This window comes from Macrobrachium nipponense, chromosome 19, assembly GCF_015104395.2.
Source record: "Macrobrachium nipponense isolate FS-2020 chromosome 19, ASM1510439v2, whole genome shotgun sequence".
Taxonomy (NCBI): domain Eukaryota; kingdom Metazoa; phylum Arthropoda; class Malacostraca; order Decapoda; family Palaemonidae; genus Macrobrachium; species Macrobrachium nipponense.
Genome location: NC_061088.1, coordinates 65,393,786 through 65,421,198, shown reverse-complemented (window position 1 = coordinate 65,421,198; position 27,413 = coordinate 65,393,786). Strand labels below are relative to the sequence as shown.

Here is a 27,413-nt window from a genome sequence, read left to right as displayed (position 1 = left end):
AGGGTTGTGTAGTAAGTAAACGCCCCCGTCTTGACTGAAGCACACGTCACACTGTCCCCCAGGCTACGATCTTTGAGCAAAGTGATCTTAATTTATAATAAATAACATAAAAAAGGAATATGAAATTCATAATAATCATGATTTATTAACATTGGCTTTGTAAAAAGAGAGTACAACTTCGAATTTCACCTCTTGACATTCTTTTGCATTTACGTTTGTTTATTTTTGTTTCGGCAAGAATTTCATCATGCCAAAACGGAAAATACTTGGAAAACATCTAGCTAACATACAGAGGAAGAAAATTCGCCGTAATAAGCAGAGTTAGTGAAGGAGAGAGAGAGAGAGAGTTGCGTAGGAAGGAGTGCCCTGTCTTGCCTGACGCAGTGCCCCAAGCTACGATATATGAGCAAAGGGATCATCATTTATGATTAAATTATGATAAATAAAATAGTTTTGGTTTAGTAATATACAAAAAAGAAATATACATTCATAATAATCATTATTTATTAACATTGTCGTTATAAAAATACGAAGAAAAACTTTGAGCGCCCATATCTCAAAACTATAGTTATTGACCTTCAAAATCTATCTTCTCACTTAGTTTTAAAGCTATAACATTGGAATTTGGTATATAACTCAGAAAGACATTACAGGCAGTCCCCAGGTTACGACGGTCTCGGCTTACGACGTTCTGAGGTTATGACGCTTTTCAATTATATTCATCAGACATTATTTCCAGGGTTATGACGCATGTTCCAGGGTTACGACCCCTACAATGCTCATCTGGCAGGTGAAATATGACACCAAAAATGCAAAATAATCAATATTTGAAGTTTTTTTTGATGAAAAATGCCATAAGAATGCAGTTTACATAGTTTTCAATGCACCCAAAGCATTAAAAGTAAGGTTTTCTTAGGATTTTTTGTGATGTTCCGGCTTATGACGATTTTCGGCTTACGACGCGTCTCAAGAACGGAACCCCCGTCGTAACCCAGGGAGTGGCTGTATAGAACAATCAAATGAAGCCCTTTTTTCCAATTTTTGTTTCGTCTTTTTATAAATTTTGTTTTCCTAATTTATAGAGTTTATTTTTTTACCATAATGAAAAAGTCATATCTAGCAAAAAAATGACTTTCAGAAAAAAAAATCCTCATTTGATTGGAGGTCTACATCAGGTCTATATATGGTAGTAATCCCAGGTCTTAATATTAAATATCAAGGGAGGAGATAGAATTTGAAAAATGGTTATTTTTGGGATAAATCGCCCTGGCGTCAACAAAACCGAAGGTCAGAGGCGAAAATCATATGCGGTTTGGAGATGTCCCAAGTCACCTTATTAAGTGGTATGGATATCAAAGTCCTGTCCTTAAAGAATGGCATTAGCTGGCCGGCCCCCTTAATCCACCTACTCCTTTGCCTTTGACTCCTTTACCAGCTTCCCATGCTGCCTTTACTGACACCATTGCCAGCTTCAAATCAAGGTTTGATTTGAGGAAAAGTTTGGAACCTCTGACAGAAGAAACAGAAGGTCTGGAAAACATAGAGGAGCTACCAATGTCATCGTGAGATTTCAAGAACTCGTCACCCTGTTCAGCACTTGACAGATCAGGCAAAACGGAGGGAAGGCATACATTTCAAGGTTTTCCCAAGAGTGTTGGAAAGCATCCTCTGTGTCAGAGCCAGAGGATCTGGGACCACTGAACAGTAAACTTGTAGTTCAATGTTGAAGTGGGTTGCAAAGGGTCCAACATAGCCCTCCCCCATACCTGCAAAAGCCTGTCTGCCATGACCTGATGCAGAGACCACTCCATGCCCAGATCTCGTTTCGACAACTCAGCTTGTCGGTGACCACATTCTTCTTGCCTGGGATGTATCTGGCCAAGAGTTCCACTGAGTTGTCGATCACCCACAGGTGTAACTCGACTATCAATATGAATGGAACATCATTCATTTTGGTGGCGGCTGCTCAAGTTGTGTAGCTTACCCAGCTCCTTTAAAAGGACAAGGTTGTATCTTGCCTAAGTTGTAAAGTACTATGAATGTGTTTGATTGCGGGAGTGACTGTCTCTCCTTCATCCTACTCTTCTTTTGGGCGGAGAGCATGTGACCATTATGTGCTGGACCTGGCAGCCAATGCTGTTAAGACACTCTTTAGAGCTACCAATCTGTTTTCTTTGACTAGATTACAGTGAACTCCCTGTATTCGCGCACTCCGAATTTGCAGACTCACGTATTTGCGGATTTTTCTCTGGAACATCATCATCTTCTTTCCCACCGTTATCCCTACATTAAGGGTCGGTTGCTGAGGGGAAATTCGCCTATTCACAGTATTTTTCCTGAAGAAATATCCACAAATTCCTGTTTTTTTTTTTTTTCTTTTTTTTAATTTCATTATAAAATGCATTTTTTGTAAAAAAGAAAACTATTTAAAAAATGAGTTATAAACACTTTTAGTGGTTTTTTCTTGAGTTTTAACACAAAATACAGTGTTCCCCCCATATTCATGGAGTATGCATACCAGAGACCCCCCCACCAGCTAATAGTTGAAACCCCATAAAAATGTTTAAAACTGCCTATTTTGTTAGTTAAAACTCAGGAAAAAACTAACTAAAAATGTTTATAGTACAGGCAGTCCCTAGGTTACGACGGGTTCGGTTTACGACGTTCCGACGTTAAGGCGCTTTTCAATTATATTCATCAGAAATTATTTCCAGGGTTACGAACATGTTTCAGGGTTACAGCACCTACAACGCTGATCTGGCAGAAGAAATATGACACCAAAAATGCAAAATAATCAATATTTGAAGTTTTTGTTGATGAAAAATGGAATAAGTATGCAGTTTACATAGTTTTTAATACACCCAAATCATTAAAAGTAAGGTTTTCTTAAGATTTTTTATGGATTACGACGATTTTCGGCTTACGACGCGTCTCAAGAAAGGAACCCCCTTTGTAACCTAGGGACTGCCTGTACCTGATTTTTTAATAGTTTTATCCCAAAAGTCCATTTTATGATGAAATTAATAGAACAGGAATTTGTGGATATTTTGCATTGAAAAATACCCCGATAGGCAAGTTTCCCGTGAACAATGGGTATACGCTCCAGAGAAATCTGCAAATACGTGAGTCTGCGAATCCAGAGTCCCCAAATAGCGGGGGGGGTTAACTGCAGGCAGTTTTAAACATTTTTATAGGGATTTCAACTATTCGCAGGTTCTAGCTATTCAGGGGACCAAGGGTTTCTATGTTGTGTATCAACAAATCACAATTTTTTTTTTAGAGTAAACCATTTTTCCTAACTATACAAACCTGAGGTTCTTTACATTAATGCCCACTTCATGCCACCTCTCAATCTGTACCTGGGTCTAAAACAAATTGGAATGTTTACTTTCTCCTGACTACCAGACCAAAAGTTAACTACCTAACCACCTTGTTTGAAAGTTCAGTGGCCGTGTCCAGGCTGTACCTTAAGTAATTCCTATTGTAAAGGACCTCAGGTTTGTATAGTTAGGAAAAATACAATTTACAAAGTGCAAATTCTGCATTCAACAACTGGCATACTATGTGTTAAGGAAAAGTTATTTGTATTACTGTAAATCTTGAGAGGAGAAATCTGAATTTAAGATATTTCTTGTATGATGACAAATGTAATACAGTATGCATGGACTATGGATTCTTGTTATCAAATGAAATTAAAAGATTACTCTTACTTTTTCAGCACATCAAAAGGACAGGATGGGTAAAACGTGATGTCAATGATCCAGAAACCATCTCTGGTCATATGTACAGAATGGCAATGATGGCATTCCTTCTAGATGAAGATGATAGAGTTAACAGAGATAGGTAATTTCCAGAGTAAAGTTTAGTTGTATATATGTAACTTACCAAGTAATTACATTGCTATACAGTGGGGCCCCCGTATTCGCGTTCTCCGGATTCGCGGACACACTGATTCGCGGACTTTTTTCTGGACCATATCTAACCATTATTTGCGGTGAATTCGCCTATTGGCAGGATTTTCCGACGATAAATAATGACTAATTAGTGTATTTTGATGTTATTTTCATGCCTAAATATATTTTTATGATACAAAAATTATTTACTGATTTTAAAATATTAATATTGATCAATACTGTATTAGTAAGTTTAATAAGATTACATGATATCACATAATAACTAATAATTCTCTCTCTCTCTCCCTTACTGGGATGTATGCTTTTTGTGTGATAAATGATTTACTAATTTTCTAATATTAATATTAATGTAAAGAGCAATTACTTCAAGAAATAAAATACTACATTGAATTAGTAAGATTTTAGTTTATAAATTTCAAAAATTATGTAAGAATGAAGGAAATCCCAGTCTTCACGCATCTTTCTTTCGAACTCCAGGTCTCTCTCTCTCTCTCTCTCTCTCTCTCTCTCTCTCTCTCTCTCTCTCTCTCTCTCTCTCTCTCTCTCTCTCTCTCTCTCTAATTTTCAAAAATTAATATTAATGTAAACAGCAATAATATAAATTCATTAAAGAAAATACTAAAGTGAATTAGCAAGATTTTAGTTTATAAATATAAAATTATGTAAGAATGAAAGAAAATGCATTTTACCCCGCGTCTTTGATTTCCAGGGAGCCAAGCAGAGTTGGCTGGGGTCCAACAACTGTTGCCCTCTCGATGGTCACGTATTTTCTCTCTCTCTCTCTCTCTCTTTTACTGAGATGAGAATTTCTATGGTACATGTGTATGTTTATTAATATTTTCGCATAATGATAATAATAGTAATATAATTAATTTCAAAATTCATATGTTATAGTATTTTATAGAAGTACAATAATCTATCCATTTCAGTCTTTTAAATAAGGATAACCCTCCCGCCCCCTCTCTCTCTCTCTCTCTCTCTCTCTCTCTCTCTCTCTCTCTCTCTCTCTCTCTTTTGCCACATGAGATAGTGTGTCTTAGTGGTAACTCTTGCCCTCTGTTTGGGCTGGAAATGTATGTAGCCTATAAGTGTATCTTTAAGGACATTACTACATTTTATGGTAAAATAATAATATACAGCACTAGTTTACAAATAATATTAAGTTTCGTTAGATTAAACAGTAACAATACCATCTCTCTCTCTCTCTCTCTCTCTCTCTCTCTCTCTCTCTCTCTCTCTCTCTCTCTCTCTCTCTCTCTCTCTCTCTCTCTCTCTCTCCTTACTTACGTATGTTTATTTGTTTTGTAGTATAAATAAATGATTTATCTTATAACTAATTTTCAAATATTAATAAGATTAATTGAAAAAAGCTATTCCCAGTCTTTTTTATCCACTTGGAGGAACGTGGGCGGAGGAGTATATGACAGTTTGATATACGTATTGGCGGAGGGGAAGGAGTCGGAGTTTAGGAGTTATTCTCTCTCTCTCTCTCTCTCTCTCTCTCTCTCTCTCTCTCTCTCTCTCTCTCTCTCTCTCTCTCTCTCTCATTATTATTCTCTCTGTCTCAGAAATAATTCATAATTTCACTCTTGATGGTCAGATATATGATGTTGCCATTCACTGGTCACTCACTCTCTCTCTCTGTTATTGGCTGTAGGTATATATTTTTAATGGTAAAATGTTTAAGATGACTTTGAAATGATATTAATAATATAACCTCAAAGATTAATACAGTAATAGGTTAGTAATTTTAGGTATATTTGAAGTAGGATGTTATTAAAGGTATACATTTGGTATTTGAACTTTCAAGATAGGCAGTTATAAGCATTTTTAATGGTGGTTCTAACTATTCGCGGGTTTTAACTATTCACGGGGGTGTCTGGTACACATCCCCCGCGAATACGGGGGGAACACTGTAGTTCCTGACTGTCACAGCAGCTTATGTTTAAAATTTGCGGTAGCTCTCGATTGTTTAGAGTAGATAACTGGCCTCACCCATTTTCGGGGAAGCATAGGTACAAACCGGCTAAAATGTTCAATTCGTTCCTGCCGCTCATTGAGTGTACGTCGTTTGGATAGTTTTTGTTTTGGTTCACTGGTTGGATTCTTGCTGTCTTTGGTGGCATACTCTTTGTCATTTGGTTGCACTATTCTCTTAGCCTACCTAGATTTTGGATTTTCCCATCTTCACCTAATACATGCTAAACGTACGTATTAGGTATTGCAGAAAAGGTTGCAAGACCTGTTTGACTTCCAAGTATAACAACCACACTGTGTAGTTCTTGCAGAGGACAAACTTGTTCTCCTGACCTTAGTTGCGAAGAATGTAGGGACTACGGTCAGGGAAAGTGGAAGACTACTTTCTCAATTAGCAAGATTGATAAGAGACAGAGAGAGAAAGGCGGCCACCAAGGCAAAGAAAGAGAGAGAGAGAGAGAGAGAGAGAGAGAGAGAGAGAGAGAGAGAGAGAGAGAGAGAGAGAGAGAGAGAGAGAGAGAGGGAGAGAGAAGAGAGAGAGAGAGAGAGAGAGGAGAGGGAAAGGGAGAGGAGAGGAGGCGGCTGCCAAGGCGAAAAGAGACAGGGTGAGAAAGCCAGCCACCAAGGCTGATGTACCTGTCCCTTTGACTCATTTCCAAAGTCCTCCTATCTTACCTACGACAACATTACCTGACTCTCTCTCTCTCTCTCTCTCTCTCTCTCTCTCTCTCTCTCTCTCTCTCCCCCCGAATCCCAACTCCTTGATGAGGTTGGGGGCTTTAGGAATCCACTGCAGAGAGTGTGTGTTCCTTTATACCTACTCTCTTTGCTGTGGATTCAGCTGAACATTTGGGACCTTTAACTCCTTTGCTCTTCCTCCTCCTATAAACTTTCCCTTTCCTTTCTTCCTCTTTCGTTGACAACCTTGGAATGGTTTTGGATCACTGAATTCACTGCTCTTTTAACTTGATGGAGGGTGGAGTTGGAAGGCATGCCACTCTGTCCATAAAACTAGTCCTTGACGTGGTCAAGCAGGGAAAATTTTTCTGTCAAGCCATGCCCACAGTGCTGAGTCCTATCTCAACAGACTGATGACCTCTAAGGCACTGTGGATATGGCATATATCCAGGTGAGGATCCCAGGGCAGTTACCAGTGTGTGTAACAGTATTGCTCCTCCCCCAGTTGGGCCTTCTTGGTGAGAGGGACCTCATCCTGGATGAAATTAATTTTCTTCATTATATGGCAAACACTGCAAACCTCCCAACAACTTCTAGCATGGCAATGGACTATCCGCAGGAAATCCCAATTATTCAACAGGAAGATGGTATTAAAACATTAATGCCCTACAAACCACCCAGAAAAAATAAATATTGTCTTGACCCAACCTTGACTCACTTCGATTCCCTCTTAGTTGTAAGGTTTGCAAACAGCCATGAACCAGTCTTCAGACTGAAGACAGATTCCGAACTCGATGGAGTTATCCATTATTTGACAGGTCATATGGGACTTGATTTTCCTCCATTGATAGGATTGTTTTCTTAAATGGAAGGTAACCTAACCTTCAAAGCTTAGCCCAAGCACCCTACTCCTATGGGCAAAGCTTCATTTGAGAGTTCTTTCTCAAGATGGTCTGTTTGACCTGTATAGTTTAGGTGGAAAGTAATGTGGATTTTTACTGCCATTCTTAGTGGTCTCAGAGGGATGGTGCAATTCTTTTCTTCCCTATCTGAGTGGAAAGCAGAGTTTCAGGATTCATCTGGTTCTAACAGGAGATTTGAGTTTCCTCTGAACCCTCCCACCATGACTTTGATCGGTTGTTACAGATGGGATACTTCTTATGCCCGGTACAAACTGTAAGATGCTTCCTGATAGATTTGGTCTCTTAAGTTTGGATTACCAACTCCTTTTCTTTGTCTAGGCTAGCATAGGAGGTGGTGTGGTGTCTAGGAACATCCTTCATTTTGGGTTTTGTGAAGTACCGATGAGTAAGAATCCTCTGTGGAGGACATCACTGACAGTCCAGTGGTCCCTCCATATTTGTGGACGATGCATTCCAGACCCCCCCCCCCTAAAAATACCATCCTACATCTAATATACATACATTAAAATGTCATCCTACAACAGCACATATTAATCTTTGAAATATTTATTAATACTATTTCAAAGTAAATCTTAGATGTTATGGTTAAGAGGCATTGCAATTGGTGATTTTCGAGGAATTTTCAAATTCTAGTTAATGATGGATTTAGACAATGTCTAAATAAACATGTACTGAAGTATTATTGCAAAAAAAAACTTTGTTTTTCACATAGCATTTGTTCACCGCATATCCTGCTTGTGAGCGGCAGTGAGCAACAAACTGTCGCATATTCTATGACTTGCCAAGACAGATAAAGTGAAATATTTAAAATCTGTATCCCACTAAATCAAACCATTTTCTACAATGTAGCAGGTCGAGCACTGAAGAAAATGAGAAATTCATCTGGCAAACTAATGAATATTCATAAGTTTAGATTTCAAGATCTATGTGAAAATTAGTTGTGATGCAATTCCATATTTATATATGTAAATGCAGTGCAGTTTCATATATACAGGAAGTCCCCAGGTTACGACGGTCTCGGCTTACGACGTTCCGAGGTTATGACGCTTTTCAATTATATTCATCAGACATTATTTCCAGGGTTATGAGGGTTATGACACATGTTCCAGGGTTACGATGCCTACAATGCTCATCTGGCAGATGAAATATGACACCAAAAATTCAAAATAATCAATATTTGAAGGTTTTTATGATGAAAAATGCCATAAGAATGCAGTTTACATAGTTTTCAATGCACACAAAGCATTAAAAGTAAGGTTTTCTTAGGATTTTTGATGATGTTCCGGCTTACGACGATTTTCGGCTTACGACGCGTCTCAAGAACGGAACCCCTGTTGTAACCTGGGGACTGCCTGTATAAGAAAAATAAATTCTTTGATTTAGACTGAGCTCATGATTATGAATGTTATATACGTACATCGGGCCCCCGTATTCGTGTTATCTGGATTCGCGGACTTTCACATTCGCGGATTTCTCTCTGGACCATATCTGCCCGTTATTCACAGGAAATTTGCCTATTCACAGTATTTTTCTATGAGAAATATAAAAAAATCCTGGTTTTTTAAAATCAATTTCATCATAAAATGCACTTTTTCTGATAAAACTATTAAAAAACCAAGCATACATTTTTTTTTGGTTTTTCTTGAGTTTTACCTACTAAAATAGGCCGTTTTCAGCGTTTTTATAGGGGTTCCAACTATTCGTGTATTCTAACTATTCATGGGGGGAACCACTGTAATTACATTTTGTATGTATGTACAGTGGTACCTCGAGATACGAAATTAATCCGTTCCGAGGCGGCCTTCGTATTATGAGTTTTTCGTATCTTGAACCGCATTTTACATGTAAAATGCCTAATCCGTTCCAAGCCCTACAAAAACACCCCAGTAAATTATATTTCCAGGCCTACAACATATGTTCTAGGGTTACGATGCCGATCCGACGGAAGAAATATGACTCCAAAAAGGCAAAATACTGTACATACTTGAGTAATATTCAACTGAATGTAATGTTCAACCCCATTTTTACTGCATATATTAGGACTTTAGCATATGTCCCTTAGCAATAAGCCTAGCCTATGTTAGCAGTTGCTACTGTAGCCTAGTCTATGATTCTGACATCTAAACCTAAGAAGCTAAAAGCTTAGAATATGCCAGTAAAATGTATAAATAATCAGTATGTACTCATTTCAAATAATTATTAATTAATCATTAACTATAATACACAAACAAACAAACAAAAAAAACCTTCCAGTCGTTTGTTTACATTCAGCTCTTACGAGCCGCCCGAACGATCGCCAAGCAATCACTTTAACTAGCACACAGTAAGCCTTAAATTTTCATTAGTATCTCTCTTCAACTAATGAAACTACCAAACAGTATAATAACCATTCATCTCTATTCTTTATTCTATCTTTACCTAATGGAGATACCGAGTTACTGACAGCTATAATGAAACACATACGTAGTATTAAAAGAGAAGAAGAATTCTAGAAAATACATATTTGTTGGCTTCGATGATAGCAGTCTGATTTATTTTATATTTTATGATATCTAATTCACTTTTTTTTATGAAATGTATTGCATGTACGCATTTCAAATAATTATTAAGTAACCATTAACTATAATAAACAATCAAATAAAAAAAAAAGCTTCCAAACTTCTGTTTACATCCAGCACTTACGAGTACCGAATGATCGCCAAGCAATCACTTTTTCCTAGCACACAGTAAGTCATAAATTTTCATTATCTCTCTTCATCTACTGAGACTACCAAACAGTATAATAACCATTCATTTCTATTCTAATTTTTTTTTTTATTAAATGTATTGCATGAATAAGTTTTTCAATTACAGCATCCTTTTACCAATAGAATACATAAAGCACAAGGGGTAGATACTGACCAATAGGAGAGCAGGATCTTATGGGGTGACTAGCATCAGGAACTAATGGGAGAGCGGGAGGATGGTGGCTAGTTTACTCAGTAGGCGGCGCGCGAGTTTTAAAATTGTTCTCGGTGGTCCGGGCGAATCTCGGGACTTTACAGCAACAACTTTTCGTAACTTGAACTATTTTTGTATGTAGAGCCAAAAAATCTTAGTATTTGCTTTCGTATCTCGAGTTTTTCGTAAGTTGAGCCTTTCGTATGTCGAGGTACCACTGTATATATACAGTGCTCGCCGAAATATTTGGTGTTTCAAATAATTAGGAGAAAAACATTTATACTCCTATAGAATGGCTTATGATACGATCATTTATTTGGTGCTCACGAGGAGGTGAGGAAGGACTCTCAGTTCCATTTTGTTTCATTCAGATTTCAATGAGTCGCCCCTGGGGAGTTGCAGTAATCAGTTGTACTTGTCACATAATCCTTGTTTGCCACTGAATTTGCATTTCTCTCTCTCTCTCTTTTTTTCTTTGCCAAATCGGTTGCCAGTTACACTAAACTCTGCTTCATCACTCCACAAGGCTTTCTGCCATTTGTCTTTATCCCACTCAAGATATTTACAACAATAAGCGACCCTATTACATCTCTGTTTAAGGGTTACAATCAGCTTATTTTGAGTGGTAAGATGCAAGAATTTCAAGTCCTCATATAATAGATGCTGAAGAGTTCTTACACTCATATGACCAAAAAGAAAAGTTTTTTTTCTATCAATTTTCCTGCTGTTAAACGTGGATTAACATCCACTTGCCTTCTCATAAGCTTTTAAGTCCTTGGTGTTGTCTTTCTGGGCTTCCTTGTCAACTTCCTTGTAATGGCGGATCGACCTCAGCAGTGTCACAAAACTTTGTCCAGCGCTGAACACTTTGCAGACCCAAACCTGTAATTTTCACTATTTCTTTATTTGCCTTCCCTGCCTTGCAGAAGGAAGTAATGCCAGCAAATTAGTCTGGTCTCAGCTCTTACCGTGTATCTGATATGGCAAAAAAAAAAAGGAGAGAAAAAATGCAAATCCAACAGTATACAGGTAGTCCCCGAGTTACGACGGAGGTTCCGTTCTTGAGACGCGTTATAAGCCGAAAATCATCGTAAGCTGGAACATCGTCAAAAATCTTAGGAAAACCTTACTTTTAATGTTTTGGGTGCATTAAAACTATGTAAACTGCATTCTTATTGCATTTTTCATCCAAAAAACTTTCAAATATTGATTATTTTGCATTTATAGAGTCATATGTCTTCTGCCAGATCGGCATTGTAAGCGTCGTAAACCTGGAAATAATGTCTGATAAATATAATTTAAAACCGTTGTAACCTCGGAACGTCGTAAGCCGAACCCGTTGTAAGCTGGGGATGCAACCCTCCCAACGACGGGATACCCCCTAGCCCAAGCGTCTTCCAAATCGCCGCCATTTTGGACGCCTCCGACTCTGGAAGAGAAGAGAAACCAAGAAATGAGAACACGGGAATCCAGGAATTCCGGGGCACCAACGCTGAGGTTGAGAAGGAGCAGAAGAAGCCATAATATTAGGTAAAAACACACACAAACACACTAAAGGAACGAAACTGGCAAAAACCGGGGAAAAGGCCAAGAGAGGAAAAACCCAACTCTAGTCCCAAGGCGGTAAAGGTAGATGTTCGGCGTTTGACCACTCTTCACCCGTTCTACGCATGCGTTGCCAGATACCACAAGATTCCTTGCTTTCATCTACTTTTTTACCGGATCCAGCTAGGCGCTAGAAATTATCCTATTGTTAAGACCTCAGGTTTGTAGCTATGAAAAATACAAATTGTCTTAGAAAATTTGACATATTAGTGAATATTTATCAATGAAAAACCCGCTTTCCAAGAATAATTTTGAGATAGGTTCCACAGATAAATCCATGTATAGGTGAGCCCACGAATGTAGGGATTCACTGTACTTGTCAAGAAATTACATAATGGGAGCCCTCCCTTTACCCCTCTCATAAATACATTGAAGCTCTCTGCTGTGTTGTTCCTCTCCTTCCCGAAAGTAAGCAGAACTAGTTACCTACACCAAAACAAAAGAATCACTACCACGAAATTCAAATTTAAGCTGCTGGTACCTAGAAATTGATAGGTAATTACTACTTGGTGAGTACATATATACATGAAACTTCATTTTATTAGGAAAATGTAATTTTTTTATGTCAATGTATAAATACGTATCTTTAATGATATTTTCTTATTATTCATGTATTTACTATACTGCACATATGTACAGTATTGATTTGTCAATTGTCCTGACTTTAACATTCGGAGGCTACCATACATTTTAGGACAATTGACTCAGACTAGCCTATACATAACAATTCAAACCATAGGCTAATATAAAGGTACCTCATAGGCATAGGCTACTATACTTCTTGGCCTATTCATACCTGGAACAGGTACTTGATGTCGGAGACGGTCTAATCTTCATTGTTGTAATAAGGGTTGAGGGAAAGGCTGGCTCCCGGGTTTTTTTTTTTAATATTTCTTCTTAACAGTAAGTGGATACATTGTAAAAGCAGCTTATTCCTAGCTGTAATCCTTCAATACCAGTTAAAACCAACACCGATTCTTATACCCATTCTTACACTGGACCCCTGTACTGGTTCTTACACTGGACCCCTATACTGGTTCCCTTTTACAAGGGAGAAATATGTAATTTCAAATGAATACAAGGGGAGATACATTCATTTCCCCTCAGCGTTGCCGTACTCGCTTCAAACAGAGCAATTTGAGCTTATGCAACTGTGCACTTGGTTACGGTTACGTACTTAAGTACGCACACTCAATCATAGACAATCTCAACTTAGAGTGGCTAACTTAACATCTTGATAAGATGAAAACCAATTCGGTTTTCCAGTCCACCAATTTCCATGGGTACTGCCATAAATGCTAAATAAATGATTTCCATCATTGCATTGAGACCATGATTTTCTTACAGGTAATCATATCTATAAAAATAAAAGTGTGAGTGCCAAACATGGAAGGAAAGCTACAAGAAATTAAAAAGTATATTTTCTTTTAGCATTTCCTTCCTGTTTGGTGGCTGCTCTTTTATTTTTATAGACATGATTAATTGTTAGAAAATCCTGGTCTCAATAAATTATTTTTTACTTTTTAGTGCATTTTAACCCTCAATGGACAGATACAGTCATATGAGTAGCGTAAACAGGTTTTGAGTGCTGTACAGACTCTTGGCAACTAAACTCTTAGGTCCCTTTAGCCAAATGGCCATCTCATGAAGTTAGTTGTGTTCTGGACTCCACGGGAGATTGTAATGCTCTTCTTCCATGATGTCTTTATTCATTTGCTCATAGATAGTACAACCAGGGATTGCTGTTGGTTGTAGTTCATATCTTTTATGATAGTTTGTCAGCTGTAATTGTAATTTTGCAAAGAAATATTAGAAAAACATGAAAATAGAGGAAATATGTATTAGAAAAAACTGTATGCCTCAAAAAATTGTAAATATTGTACAACAAATATGCTCAGAATTTGTTACTGATGTTAGCTCTTATATGCTATAATATTTTGTGAGCTGTAATTACAAATTTATTTACAAAATAAAATAAATTACTATAAAAAATGTGTAACAGGGTAAAGTTTACGATTGTCTTGTCAAAGAGGCCCCACAAGGGTTTGTAAATAGTAATTTTCAATTTCTCATGGAAGGTAGGGAGAATTTTTTAGAATATTTTTTCGTACACCATGTGTATTTGCATATCTTCCTCTTTCAATTGATAGGTATGTTTTTTTTTTTTCTTAAATTGGCTGACTTCAAAGTTTGCCTAATTTGGGTTAATAAAAGTATGTCCAAGTCAGTGTCCCTGGTTGCAGTTTAAATTCTACGTTAGTCAGGATCCAAGAACATTCTGTTAATGCCAGTGTGTTGCTAGCAAAAACGTTTTAGGAAATTGCAGGGCTTGCCAAACATACCGTATATACTCGTGTATCATGCGACTTTTGAAGACTTAATTTTGGAGCTAATTTTAAGGGGATTGCATCATACATGAGATATAAAATTCGAGTATGAAATAATCACATATTAGTATCGTATGATAAAATACAAACATAATGGATATGCATTTTTTCTATTGTATTATAAGATACAAACAGAGCATAGCAATCAATGTTTTGGTTTGGAAATCAGCTGAGTACGAAAGCGAGGTAAGTTTGTTTTGCTGTACATATTGAACTCAAATCAGAGTGACTTTCTTGCTTCTAGTTAGCGCAAATGAATGTCAAGATACTCTATTTATATGGGACATGGTTATTTTACATTATACGAAGTGTTTTCCAAGTCGAAATATCACTTAAGAACGTACTGTTTGTGAACTAAATTATTTTTTTTCGATAGTAGATGGCGCTGAGGGCATGTTTACATATAGCATAAACAAAAATCAACAGATTCCATTCAATATTTTCACTTTATTTCATCAGAATACTACGGGCTTTACATATTTATCTTTTATTGGAGTGGAAACAGTAAAATGTGTTCTTTCATGCCCAATAGTTTTCATTAAAATATGTTTCTCTCAAATTTTGTTTACGGTTGAGTTTGATGGTACTATGCTGAAGTTTGCAAGAGTTCCATCCATGTTGCCGATGCACGATAATAGTCATTAGCGGATCAACATTCTTTCCTCAACTTCAGCTAAAACTTACAAATTAAATTTAGCAGTTTGTATATGCCCTTGCCGATCTTTTCTCCATAGCAAGTAAGGATATAGTAATGTAAAAATATCAGTCCTGTTCTCCTCAACGTGATTTGTAACACAACTATGGTAATTTTTTACTATCCTACGTTTGTTGAAATGCAAGCAAACTGCTGTAGTAATTGGATTCGGTTGTTCATAGCAAATCAGCCGTTTCTAGCTGTATGCGTTTTGAAAATAAGTACTAAATCATTACTAACGATACTTTTGGCATTCTCTTTTACTTTTTTAAACTTAACTAGAAGATTGGATAGATAAAGAGATGGAGGAAAAGGGTTTAGCCTAACTAAAAAATGGAATAGATAAAGAGGAGGAAAAGAGGTTAGCCTATTGTTATTTGGTCTTGTAAATTTAACTCTCATGGTACGTGAGATACGTGATAAAATAGTTTTTTAAGGGTAAAAATTTGGGGGTCGCATGATATGCAAGATCGTGTGTTACACAAGTATGTATATACAGTAGATGTTTCCAATGAGACAAAAAAAAAAAAAAAAACTGCTGATCTATTGCTTTTCCTACTGGGACCCTCAAGCTTGAGCAGTGGATGCAATACTAACTGACTGATCTGATCAAGATTTTTATGTGCTTCCTCCTTTTGTTCTTATGAGGCAAGTTCTGAACAAATTCGAGAACTCCAAGAATACAAATGACATGGGCTCCTTGGTGACCACAGTGAGAATGGTTCTTGGAGTCTTTGGAGTCTAATGTCCATGGTGGTAGATCAACCATGTTCTATACCTTTCAGACCAGATTTACTCAACCACCCTTCCTCCTACCTCTTAGTAATCTCCAATGAGCTGGGGGATTTTTTTTTATCCATTGTGAAAATCTCTACAGTACTGGAATCCAAAAGGGAATTAACCAATGAACTCTACCAACAACTATGGTACATTTACTAGAGTTAGTGTCAGATTAGAGGACTTTGCTGTTCCCATACTTCTCCAGAGAACATCATACTTCAACTATACTGAAAAACTTTTTGTTGCTGCCATTAAAGATTACAGGTCAATGTTATTCTTAGTGCTTTATCTTATTAATATTGTGTCATAGTTGCAATGCCAGTATTAATGCAAAGATACAAAGTCCAAAATTCTGGAATTCTCAAAATTATTACCTTGTGTGCAATCTACACAATTACTGACTAAGTGGTATGTAAGCTATGAACAGAAAAGGTAAGAGTGTACACTTTTAGAATAACCCAGATCATTAACCTTTATGACTGCCATTAATCACCTATCATACCCTGAAAAGACATTTGAATGATAGCATTAAAGTGCAAAAAATAAGAACAATACAAGTGCTGGTGGGTTGAGAGGTCAAGAAGGTATGCAGTGTGAGGAGATGGAGTTGGAAATTCGAGAGTTCAACAACGATGATAAAGGGCAGGGTCAGGTAGAAAGTTCGGGATAATCCCCAAACACACCTATAAGACGTGAAATTTGCTACTTGGTAGGTCGTTCGTACTCTATTGACTGTTTGGCAAATTAATCTGGGACCATATTACAATAGAAAAGTGGGCCCAATTCCTTTGAGGCATTTGCCCTTCGTGGAGGTCTTGACATTGACTACCTGCAAACCCTGATGGGGATGACAGGTCATTTTTCTTCTCAAAACTAATCACAAGGAAAAGCCATTAAAAAGGGTTTCGTCTTCGTTCACTTTAGCAATATGTAGTACAATAAGGTGAAAACAGCGGAGTCAAAACAGTGTCAAGGGCATCCTTATGTGATGCAAATGTGGGAAAGAAGTCCCTAATTAGTTCACACACAAGGAAATTGGTTACTCTCCCACTCGCTTCTTCCCACAAATTTGAATTTTACTTTACTGGCCCAAATCTACTTTCTTGAAATCTATGTTTGAATGCAGGAAAGAAAAGAAAGAGAATCCAGAATGGATACCCATGATATGTAATTGATGTATCTAATGATAAGGATATTCAAAAAGTCTGTAGGTAATGTGAATTAGAATACCCTAATCCTCTTCCAAGAAAGTTGGGTTAGAATTAAGATGTGCCATTAGGTTTCTTTGAACTCTTAGAGGAAGCCTCTCTTAAGTATTTAGTGTCTAAAATACTTTCATTGATAGCCATAGTGAAAGGAGTAGGGAGTAGTGAGCTTTTTATGCAAGGGTTGACTTTTTGAATGGTGTTGCAGTCCGTGCCCTAGGGGTGTGAAGGGGAGAGGTGGCTAAAAATTATGTATAAGCCAGATTCCTCTTTTATACCCTACTTTTTTCCAAATCACTTTGTTAGTAGGGAAATGAATAAGAGGCCCTGTTAGTGAGGAATGAAAATCAGGCCCTCTTATGTCCAGTCAGAGCCCATAATGGGAAATTTATATAATTTATTCTGCAATGTCAGGAACCCGAGTATATTCATTTTGTCCAAAAATGCTGTGCCCCTTTTTAATTCATTGTTTAGAATGCCATGCTCATATTGATTTAGATGGTGCATTCTACCTCTTCTCAAGGAAAAGGAACATGAAGTATTAGTTGTGGCCACGTCTGTATTTTATAAAAAAATTTGACTTTATGAGGCATTAATGCTGCAGAATGGAGATGCAACTCTGTGTTTGTGTCCCACTGTTGAATGTGCATGAAAATAGCTTATGAAAATTGTTGTACATTGTCTCTTAGTTGTAGCTTTGACTACCTTGTCTGAAGTCTGAAACTGCAAGGAGAAAACCCTTTCTTTCTCTTTTTTGAATTCCTGGTATTATTGAGTCATGGGCAGTAGCTTATAGTAGGTATTTTTTTTTTTATTGTTCTGATCCGTCATGACACGATCTTTAGCCTCAGAGATCAGCACCACGCTTTACAGTAAAATAAGTCCCCCCATCTGAGCATGGCATTTCGTATGAGGTCCATTATCCTTGATATCAGTACTTGACTGGATTTTCTGCTTCAAGTAAGAGTAGCTCATTTGGTTGAATATTAAACAGTCATGTTTTCTGTGGGTTGGGCTTACCATCCTTTGCCGAGTATGTACTGCACTATCCCACCTTCCTTGACAGTGTGGTAGGCATCTATATGAATGATGAATGTTAGGTAAGATTCACAGAAATATCAGTTTTCATATTGAAAGAGTCTATTTCTGTACTTGCCTAACATTCATAGTACGTGCCCACCCAGCCTCCCCACAATCTAGTGTGCAAAAATAACTGAGGCAAGGGAGACAAGAGTTTTTGTTTCATTACCTACCAGAGAGAGGGTAAACAGAAGTCGAGACAGGCTGGTAAACCAGGTACAGACAATCTATTTTATTTTCTTTTCCACAACTGCTGAATGAGCTGAGGCTTGAATACTTAGTTATGTGAATGCTAGGAAGGTATAGAAATACCTAGTTTTAATATGAAAGTTGGTAATGTTTTTCATATTTTAGAGTGATGAGGATCTCATTAGTACATGATCTGGCTGAAAGCATAGTTGGTGATATAACTCCTACCTGTGGTGTATCATCAGAAGAAAAACACAAAAGAGAAGTGGCTGCAATGGAGCATTTTACTAAGCTTGTTGGAGAAAAAGCGGGGAATGAAATGTTTAATCTCTTTCTGGTAAGCATCATCTTGAAATCTTTTGTAGCCGCAGTAGTATCTACTGTCATGCATCGTCATGGTTTGATTTATGTTAGTTGTTTTTGTGGTATATGGTTTAGTTTAATGACATTATTGTCTTTAGTAATAAAACACAAAGCAAGTTTGATAAAGGCCATAGCTTTTAAGAGTTACTTGTTTTTGAAAGTTTACCCTGCAAATAAAACTTAAAATTTAAAGAAATTTTCTTGTAATAAAATTATTTTAAAGTTGTTCCTATAAGGACACAAACCTTTGTCTTTTGTACGATTATGCCTTTGTCAAAACCTGTTCTGTAGTTGAAGCTTCATAAAAGTAAGTACGTAGTTTAAGCAAACCACTAAATCAAAATACAAATTATTTTTATGCTAGTTATTGTCTCGTATGCCAGGGATACTTGAGCACTAAATTATTCATTGGTATTATTAAGGTAGTCTCACCAGCATTAAGTCAAAATTTAAATTATCATCATCATCATATAATTCAATATATCATCATTTCATTATTATTATGCTCATATATATTGTTGTTTTAGTGGGTGAATTAATATACTCTCGTGCTTTTCTTGGATAAGTCTTTCAATGACATCCCCACACCCCTTGCATCTACTACAGCTTGTTCCAAACAGGATGAGGTCTGGCTATTGTGTGCGCTTAGATATTGCTTTTCAATATATGCAGTGCCATGACTGAGGACTTTTTGGACCAGAACCATTCCAAGACTTGTCCATCGGCCTACTTGTGTGCTGTTATAACATTTCTGGGCAGGGGTAGTGCTGCCATTGTGGTTGGGAATTTGGTTCAAATTGTCTGTATGGGCAATAACTATCACTTTGACCCTGCAATGCCACTCATTCCCAGGAGAACCGTGTACATTACAGCGGTTTTTTTTCTGGAGGTGGCATACACTTGTGCAACCTGTTCAAGGGCTTTGCATGCTATGGTGTTTGGTTCATCTGAGGCCCATCCTTTCACAGAGGCTGCACATATTTTGTTCAGCATATATTTATTGTCCCCTGTGTCTGCAGCTGAGTAATATACTGTACCAGTGTCTGGTCCGGCTTGTGCCCATTACCTACTCTGGCAAACTGTAACGTCAAAGGCAGACATGTGTCTGGTACAAATGGTGCTCTGGTTATTGCTGATCATTCTCCATACAGTGTAGACTATACCAAGTGCCAATGTACCCTCTTGGGGTAAATGAGTCCTTGATATGATCCATGCTTGGTAATACCTCTACTCTACTTTGTTCTATTGAGGCTTGGTTTCCAGTAGGGATGCACTGATACCAAATTATTGGCCGATACCGATACTAGCTTTTAAAGCAGATACCTATACCTGTTACCTCCATATTACTTTTTCTCTGGTTATTGTATATATTAAAGGTTCAGAAGTTGAAAGGTCATATAATAGGGTTACATATATAAAAAATTTCAAAGGCACAAATTTCACTGAAAAAGAACATTAAGTTTAACTATATAGTATTTAATCCCTTTATTACTAGATACAGTCTGGCTTATATTATGGCTACCATTAGAAGACTTTTAACAATTTAGGTACGTAGTGCTTACTCAAATTCATGGGGTGACGAGCAATCTGAAATCACTAATATATACTTTTATTCCGAGTTTTAATTTTTTATTGGCTAGAAACAGTTAACAGACTCATTCATTTAGATTATGAAAGGTTCTGGTAATGGAGGGGCTTTGCCTCATTATACGTAATACATAATATTGTTTTAAGTAATCCCCCCAAAAATTAAATACCGGTACACAAATAAAAATAAGATTACAAAAGGACCACAGTTTGTTTCTCAGTATAGATCAACAAAACATTCAACTCAAAAAGGCACAAATCCCTGTGCAAGTTGCAACTCATACTGGACTTGGCCCATCTGAACTAAGTTAAAATTATAATTTTATTAAAGATAATATTCAATATAATTATCCTAGAAATGAAAAGTGGTACAGAAAATTAATATTATGCCAGCCTAGAAGGATTTTAAATTTATATATTAATGACAAAAGTATCAGCTGGTATTGGGCAGAAATTCACCAATACCACAAAATCTAGCCAAAACCACTTGTGCCCCAATGTGGCCAGTGCTCTTTAGGCTGCATGTGGTTTCTTTGGTTGTAGAAGAATGTGCTGTATTCTGTATAGTGTATGCACTCCTTGATTTGTGCATTTACTACTCATAAGTCTAGGTCATCAAGTATGGTTTTATGTATGGTTATTTCCAGCAGAAAGGGTACTCGATCACTGGGTCCTTTTTCCAATCCGTACTTGTTGCTTACCGTTTTGTTTCCTGATGACAGGAAGAGGCCAGTTGTTTTAGCACTAATCCTTTATCTTGTCTAATTGTGTCTATGTCAGACTAGAGCTCATAGTATTAGGTGTTGTTGCGAAGGTTGGAAGATTAGGTTGACATCAGCTAAATATGACACATGCAAAGGACAAACATGTTCTCCTGACTTTAATTGTGCCAAATGAAGGAATGGGATCAGGGGAAGTGGGATGACTTTGACTTCTTATCTAGCGAGACTACAGAGGGATAGGGAGAGAAAGGCGGCTGCCAAAGATGAGGTTAGGACATCGCATTCATCTGAAGTAGGCCTACCTATTCCTTTGATGCCTGTGACTGTCTTTTCCCCCATCCCTACTCCTCATTCTATGCCATCAACTCCGTTACCTGGCTCCCTTACTTCCGAGCCCAATGCCATTGACAGTCTCGAAGCCAGGGTAGATAAAATGTTTGATGTGTTAATGACTATCGTAACCCAGCTTGGGACTTCTGTTCAAGTGTGTCAGTAGAGAAGGTGACTACTTGTCCCACAATGCTCCTAGACAAAGGTCCCTGCCAAATACCCCAGCACCTGTGGGTAGTTGCCTCCTCAACCAAGCCTGTTGTGTGTTCCCACAACTCAGTGGACAGCCACTGGTAAGGTGTTCATGTGGATGCTCATGCCTTATTGGCGAGTGACTTGTTCAGACTTGAACAAGAGGCGGGGTTGGTGTTTGTTTTTTTTGTTTTTTTTTTTTTGGCTACAGAAATGGCCTGCAGTCACCGAGCAGGCTGCTCACCTTCCATGTAAGCATTCCAGAGATCTGGATTGTAGCCCAGAACCATCTTGCAGCTTTTGGGAACTGAAAAGTGCCCAATGTCTCCCAAGTATTTTGATCAGAGACACTCAGTCAGCAAGAGTTCCGAGTGTTCATGGCGACCGAACACTGTGCGGGAGAACATTGTGACGGGATCACAAGCAAAGCAAAGCAAAGAAAGTAAACAAACTCCCCACAGTTACGTTAATTGTACCAACTGAAAATTTCCCACAGCCAAACTTTCCCCTTTACATTACTTTTTACAAACACATGTACTCACCTCTGGCTCCAGATACTCAGGGCCAGGCTGTGCTGTCCACTGGATATAGGCTAGGCGAGACACAACCACTGCCGATAATCACAACACAATACCAACCGAGAACCACAACCATACAACAACCACCTGACAATCACTGCGCAAATGAACATCAACAGCCTGAAACAACACGACAACCACACAACTCAACCCAGCACAAAAACCACCAACACCAATACTGTCCCCAGCTGCCACTCACAAACACTGAAATGCACAACCAACCTCTTGAACTTCATCACAACCAGACAGACACACGCACAACAACTTTACAACATCAGAATCAATCAAATCACACATCAACTGACTATCAATGGATAAGACCGCTGCCAAAACCAACTCTATGACTTCAATGACTTCCTTACTTCTTACGACTCTCGTAACACACTCCTCCCACCGATATACTCGGCGATCGCCACAACACAATACGCTTAACAACCGTCATTAAACCACACTCATTTATTCCTCCGCCAATTTTGCGCTCCCTCTCTCACGCAACCCTCGGAAAAGTTGTCAAATATAAACTACCATCATTACTCCTCCATAACGCTCAGAGACGACAAAGTGCCAATTGAGTGTTGACGGCAGTGCGAGATGTAGCGAGTGCAAACAGCCAGGTGATGCTGAACACCAGGTAGATTAGACTGCAGTGCACTTTTGAGTAGTCAGTGATTGCAAGAGCAGAACATTCCAAGAGGCAGTTGGCACCAGAAGCCCAATGTCTGAACGTCCTGTTAAAGTCAAACATACATCTAATAAAAGGAGCCCATAAAAATGCCCAAATATAGAAAGTAAGTATACGTACTATATTTCAGAGACTGCTGTCTCTCTCTTCACGTGGGTAATGAGTAAGAAAAGTTACAGAAAAGGTGGTATTTATACCAAGAGATCCATACAACACCTAAAAAGATTAAAGAGGAATTATCACCGGGTGACGTAGTGATAATTCCTCTTTAATCTTCTTAGGCGTTGGTTGAAGGAAGATTTTATCTATGAAATCTGAATCCCATCCACCCTTTGAGATGTTCATCACCTGTCTTTGTTTAACCCTCTTAAGCCGGAGCCCTAAAAATCAAAACGTCTCCCGTATGCCGGGCCTGGTTTGGAGTGAGCGCGGAAGTGGAAAAAATAATTTTTTCAAAAAATTACAGCGCGCGTACTTTTGAAGATTAAGAGTTCATTTTTGGCTCCTTTTTTTGTCATTGCCTGAAGTTTAGAATGCAACCATCAGAAATGAAAAATAATATCATTATCATATGTAAATAATGCGATATATGGTAGCGAAAAAAAAAAATTCATACATAATTGTATTCAAATCACGCTGTGCAGAAAACGGTCAAAGCTAACCAGTTACTTTTTTTTGCGTTGTATTGTACACTAAATTGCGATCATTTTGATATATAATACATTGTAAAACAATAAAAGTAACACCGGAAAAATATTATCACAAAATGATGTACGAATTCGTAACGCGCGGACGCAAAAAAATATTTTTTTCAAAAATTCACCGTAATTCTAAATAATGTTCTAGAGACTTCCAATTTGTTTCAGAATTAAGACAAATGATTGAATATTACGATACTGTAAGAGTTTTAGATTAGAAGTGCAGATTTCGACCATTTCGGACGAGTTAAATTTGACCGAATGTCAAAATTTTAATATATATATTTTTTCATATGCACATATTTCAAAGATGGAAAAAGCTACAACCTTCAATTATTTTTTATTGTATTCTTCATGAATTTGCGCACATTTTGATATATGAAACTCTATAAAAAGGCTAATATGAAAAGGAGCAAATATTAGGATAATGCCATGTACATATTTCGGAGACTTGCGGCCGCGAATCGGCGCGCGGAGTGAAGGTAAATATATTTTTCAAAAATTCACCATAAATCACAATATTGTTTTAGAGACTTCAAATTTGTTTCAAAATGAAGAAACATGACGGAATATTACTAGGCCGTAAGAGTTTTAGCTTACAATTGCGTTTTTCAACTATTTCGGTAGAGTCAAATTTGACCGAACGTGGTTTTTTTTCTATTTATCGTGATTTATATGCAAATATTTCGAAAAAGAGAAAAGCTACAACCTTCAATCATTTTTAGTTGTATTCTACATGAAATTGCGCACATTTTCATATATAAAACTTTATGAAACAGCTAATTTTAAATGGTGCAAACATTTCGACAATCGCACAAAAAAATTCTGATTTTTTCGGAAGAGTTACCGCGCGAACGTAATTTTTTTTTTTTCATAAATTCACCATAAATCAAAATATTGTGCTAGAGACTTCCAAGTCGTTGCAAAATGAAGGTAATGATTGAATATTACTAGAATATAAGAGTTTTAGGTTACAATTGCGTTTTCGACCATTCGGTAGAGTCAAAGCTGACCGAAAGTTGAAATTTTTGCACTTAACGTTATTTATATGAAAAATATTTCAAAACTGATAAAAGCTACAACCATGGGTTGTCTTTTGTTGTATTGTGCATGAAATTGCGCACATTTCCATATATAAAACTTTATGTAACGGCAAATTTAAAAGGGTGCAAAAACATTAGGACAAATCGCACGAAAAAATTTATCGGAAGAGTTATCGCACGAACGTAAGGAAAAAGTTTTTTCATAAATTCACCATAAAATCGAAATATTGTGCTAGAGACGTCCAATTTGTTGCAAAATGAAGGCAAATGATTGAATATTACTATAATATAAGAATTTTAGCTTACAATTGCGTTTCTCGACCATTTCTGTAGAGTCAAAGTTGACCGAAGGTTGAAATTTTTGCACTTATCGTTATTTATATGAAAAAATTTCAAAATTGATAAAAGCTACAATCATGAGTATTTTTTAGTTGTATTGTGCATGAAATTGCGCACATTTTCATATATAATACTTCATGTAAAGGATAATTTAAAATGGTGCAATAATTATGTCAAAGTGACGAAATAATTTCCGAGATGTGTCACTGATACTTTTTAGTGCGATAAGAAAGAAATTCGCGCTTGCGCGCCTGCGTAGCGATTGTAAACAAAACAACGCCTTGATCCGTGAACTCCCAGCATCCCCCAAGGCGCGTGATACAAAAGTTTTCGGCTGGTAGGCCTATAAGTATTTTTCCGCGAATTTTTAAAAAAACTTTTTTGAGCCGACGTATGATACGTCCAATCGGCATACGGGAGACATTTTGACTCGACGTTTAATACGTCCAATCGGCGTAAGAGGGTTAATAAAGGCTGACTCTTGTCCTCATGACATCATCCGACTCTCTTGCCTTTACTGAATAGCCATTCCTGATGGTTTCTCAACCAAAATAAGACTGTATTCTTTGACTCTAGTTTCTTGACCCGGCCTGTGCCAACAAAAAGTCTACAACACGCTGGTCTGAGATGTTGAAGTTCTTTTTAAATAAGCACGCAGTGTTCTGACAGGACATAACACTTTGTCAGGGTCATTATCTACAATGTCTCCCAAAGAAGGTACATATATAGAAAATGAGACAAATCTGTCATCAATAATTGCTGGATTCTGTCTTAGTAATGAATTATGGAAAAAAAAAAAAAAAAAAAAAAAAAAACAAGACTTTCAACATCTGGTGTGTTTTACGTCACATGATAAACCATGAAGCTCTCCCAATCTTTTTCCCGATGCCCTTTCAGAAAACTACAAGCTGACTAATATTTTATAACTAAATTTTGGATTGAAATTAAACTATTTTCACATTGTCTTTTTAGAAGAATGAACAAGTCCATATTCAATCAGTACTTCCATCAGGTAGCAACCTTTTACCTAGTGCCTGGCACCTTATCGAACTACATGACTTGAGCATTCACCATAGGATCTAAGGAAAAGGAGTCCAAGGGTCTATGGGTAACATCTCAAGGTAAAAGGAGATGAATGTGATCTGCATGATTGCATTCCATCCTAGTGCTGGACTGATAGGTTCTTCTTGGATGTAATGGACTGCCACTGGACCATAGAAGGGGAATGATCTGTCTCACTGATCACCTTCGAAACATGTAAAATGATGAAAGGTGTAAGCTTCCAGATGTAAATAGATAGCAAGGTGTAAGCTTCCAGATGTAAATAGATAGCAAAGGTGTCTTATTTATTCATACTTATTCAAAGGTGCAAGAAGGCAGATCAGAACAGCACCTATCATATTAATATTCCTTAGAAGCCTATAAGTAAAATAGATGACCCTATGGTTTTTTTTGTAAAGAAATCTATGCTTATTCTGAATAAAGAAAAAAAATCTATGCTTATTCTGAATAAAATAATTAAAGATACTGCACCTGGTACATTTGTCTTTCTTTAGATCAGCCTTTGTGCTGTATAATTACTTTCTGTAATATTGGGCTTATAGTACTATGTACAGACTAAACTATTGAGAAAAAAAATTAATTTTAGTAATTTAAAGGAAAACATTTTTATTTTAAGGAATATGAAGATCAGAAAACTCCAGAAGCTGTACTGGTGAAGGACTTAGACAAGTTTGACATGATACTACAGGCATTTGAGTATGAAACCGATCAGGAGCGTCCAGGAACTTTGGATGAGTTTTTTAAATCAACGGAAGGAGTCTTTCAGCATCCAAAAGTCAAGAAATGGGTAGAAGAACTATATAAACAAAGAAATACAGTGCTGAATGGTGATAAATGTGATTGACGATATTCATGATTTGAAAGAAACCTAAAGCTCTAAACCAAAGTACAGCACAGTATCATGGTAAGTTTTGCGTTGACAACCAATGTAGACAGCAGATTGGTGGCAAATGTAATCTGATTGTGACATGATACTTAGCACTTCTTTTTTTTTTTTTATTCGGAGGCATAATTAGTACAGAAGTGATGCTTGCTCTGTGTAAATGACAAATTTGGATTATAACTATGGTTTATACTGTGCCTTTTTATGTACACTTGTTTTCATATATCTGATGGCTGACTTCAAATCTTTATGAATACTGTTTTGCATTATATGCTGTCTGTTTCATGTGATACCGATAACATTCAAGAGAAAGTGGGATGCTAAATAGCATGTACCTTATATGTGCTGTAGAACATTTTTGTTGAAATTTGCAGATGTTACGGTCCTAAAAGTAAGTTATATAGTAAATTATTATTTTTTTTTTTTTTTTTGGTAATGTCAGGTAAGCTACATTTTAACCCCTGTATTCTTTACTTTGTTGTGCCACTGTCATAGTACATGTACTATGGAATATGCCAAATATCTTGAATATTTGCTGGTTTATTAAAAATTGAACACATTA

The 27,413-nt window shown here is 37.1% G+C and overlaps 2 protein-coding genes across 2 annotated transcripts in view; both read left to right on the top strand.

Annotated features, from left to right (window-relative positions):
• LOC135217703 (26S proteasome non-ATPase regulatory subunit 12-like) overlaps positions 1-27,413 on the top strand; it is a 431,722-nt gene that overhangs the window by 25,649 nt on the left and 378,660 nt on the right. The gene's annotated exons all lie outside the window — the stretch shown is intronic.
• Positions 3,719-27,413, top strand: LOC135217697 (5'-deoxynucleotidase HDDC2-like; the record flags this gene model as incomplete). Its single annotated transcript, XM_064253679.1, is given in 3 exon segments — positions 3,719-3,843; positions 18,538-18,709; positions 26,585-27,413. Coding segments are annotated over 3 exon segments (525 nt in total), but the record flags the coding sequence as incomplete, so codon positions are not given.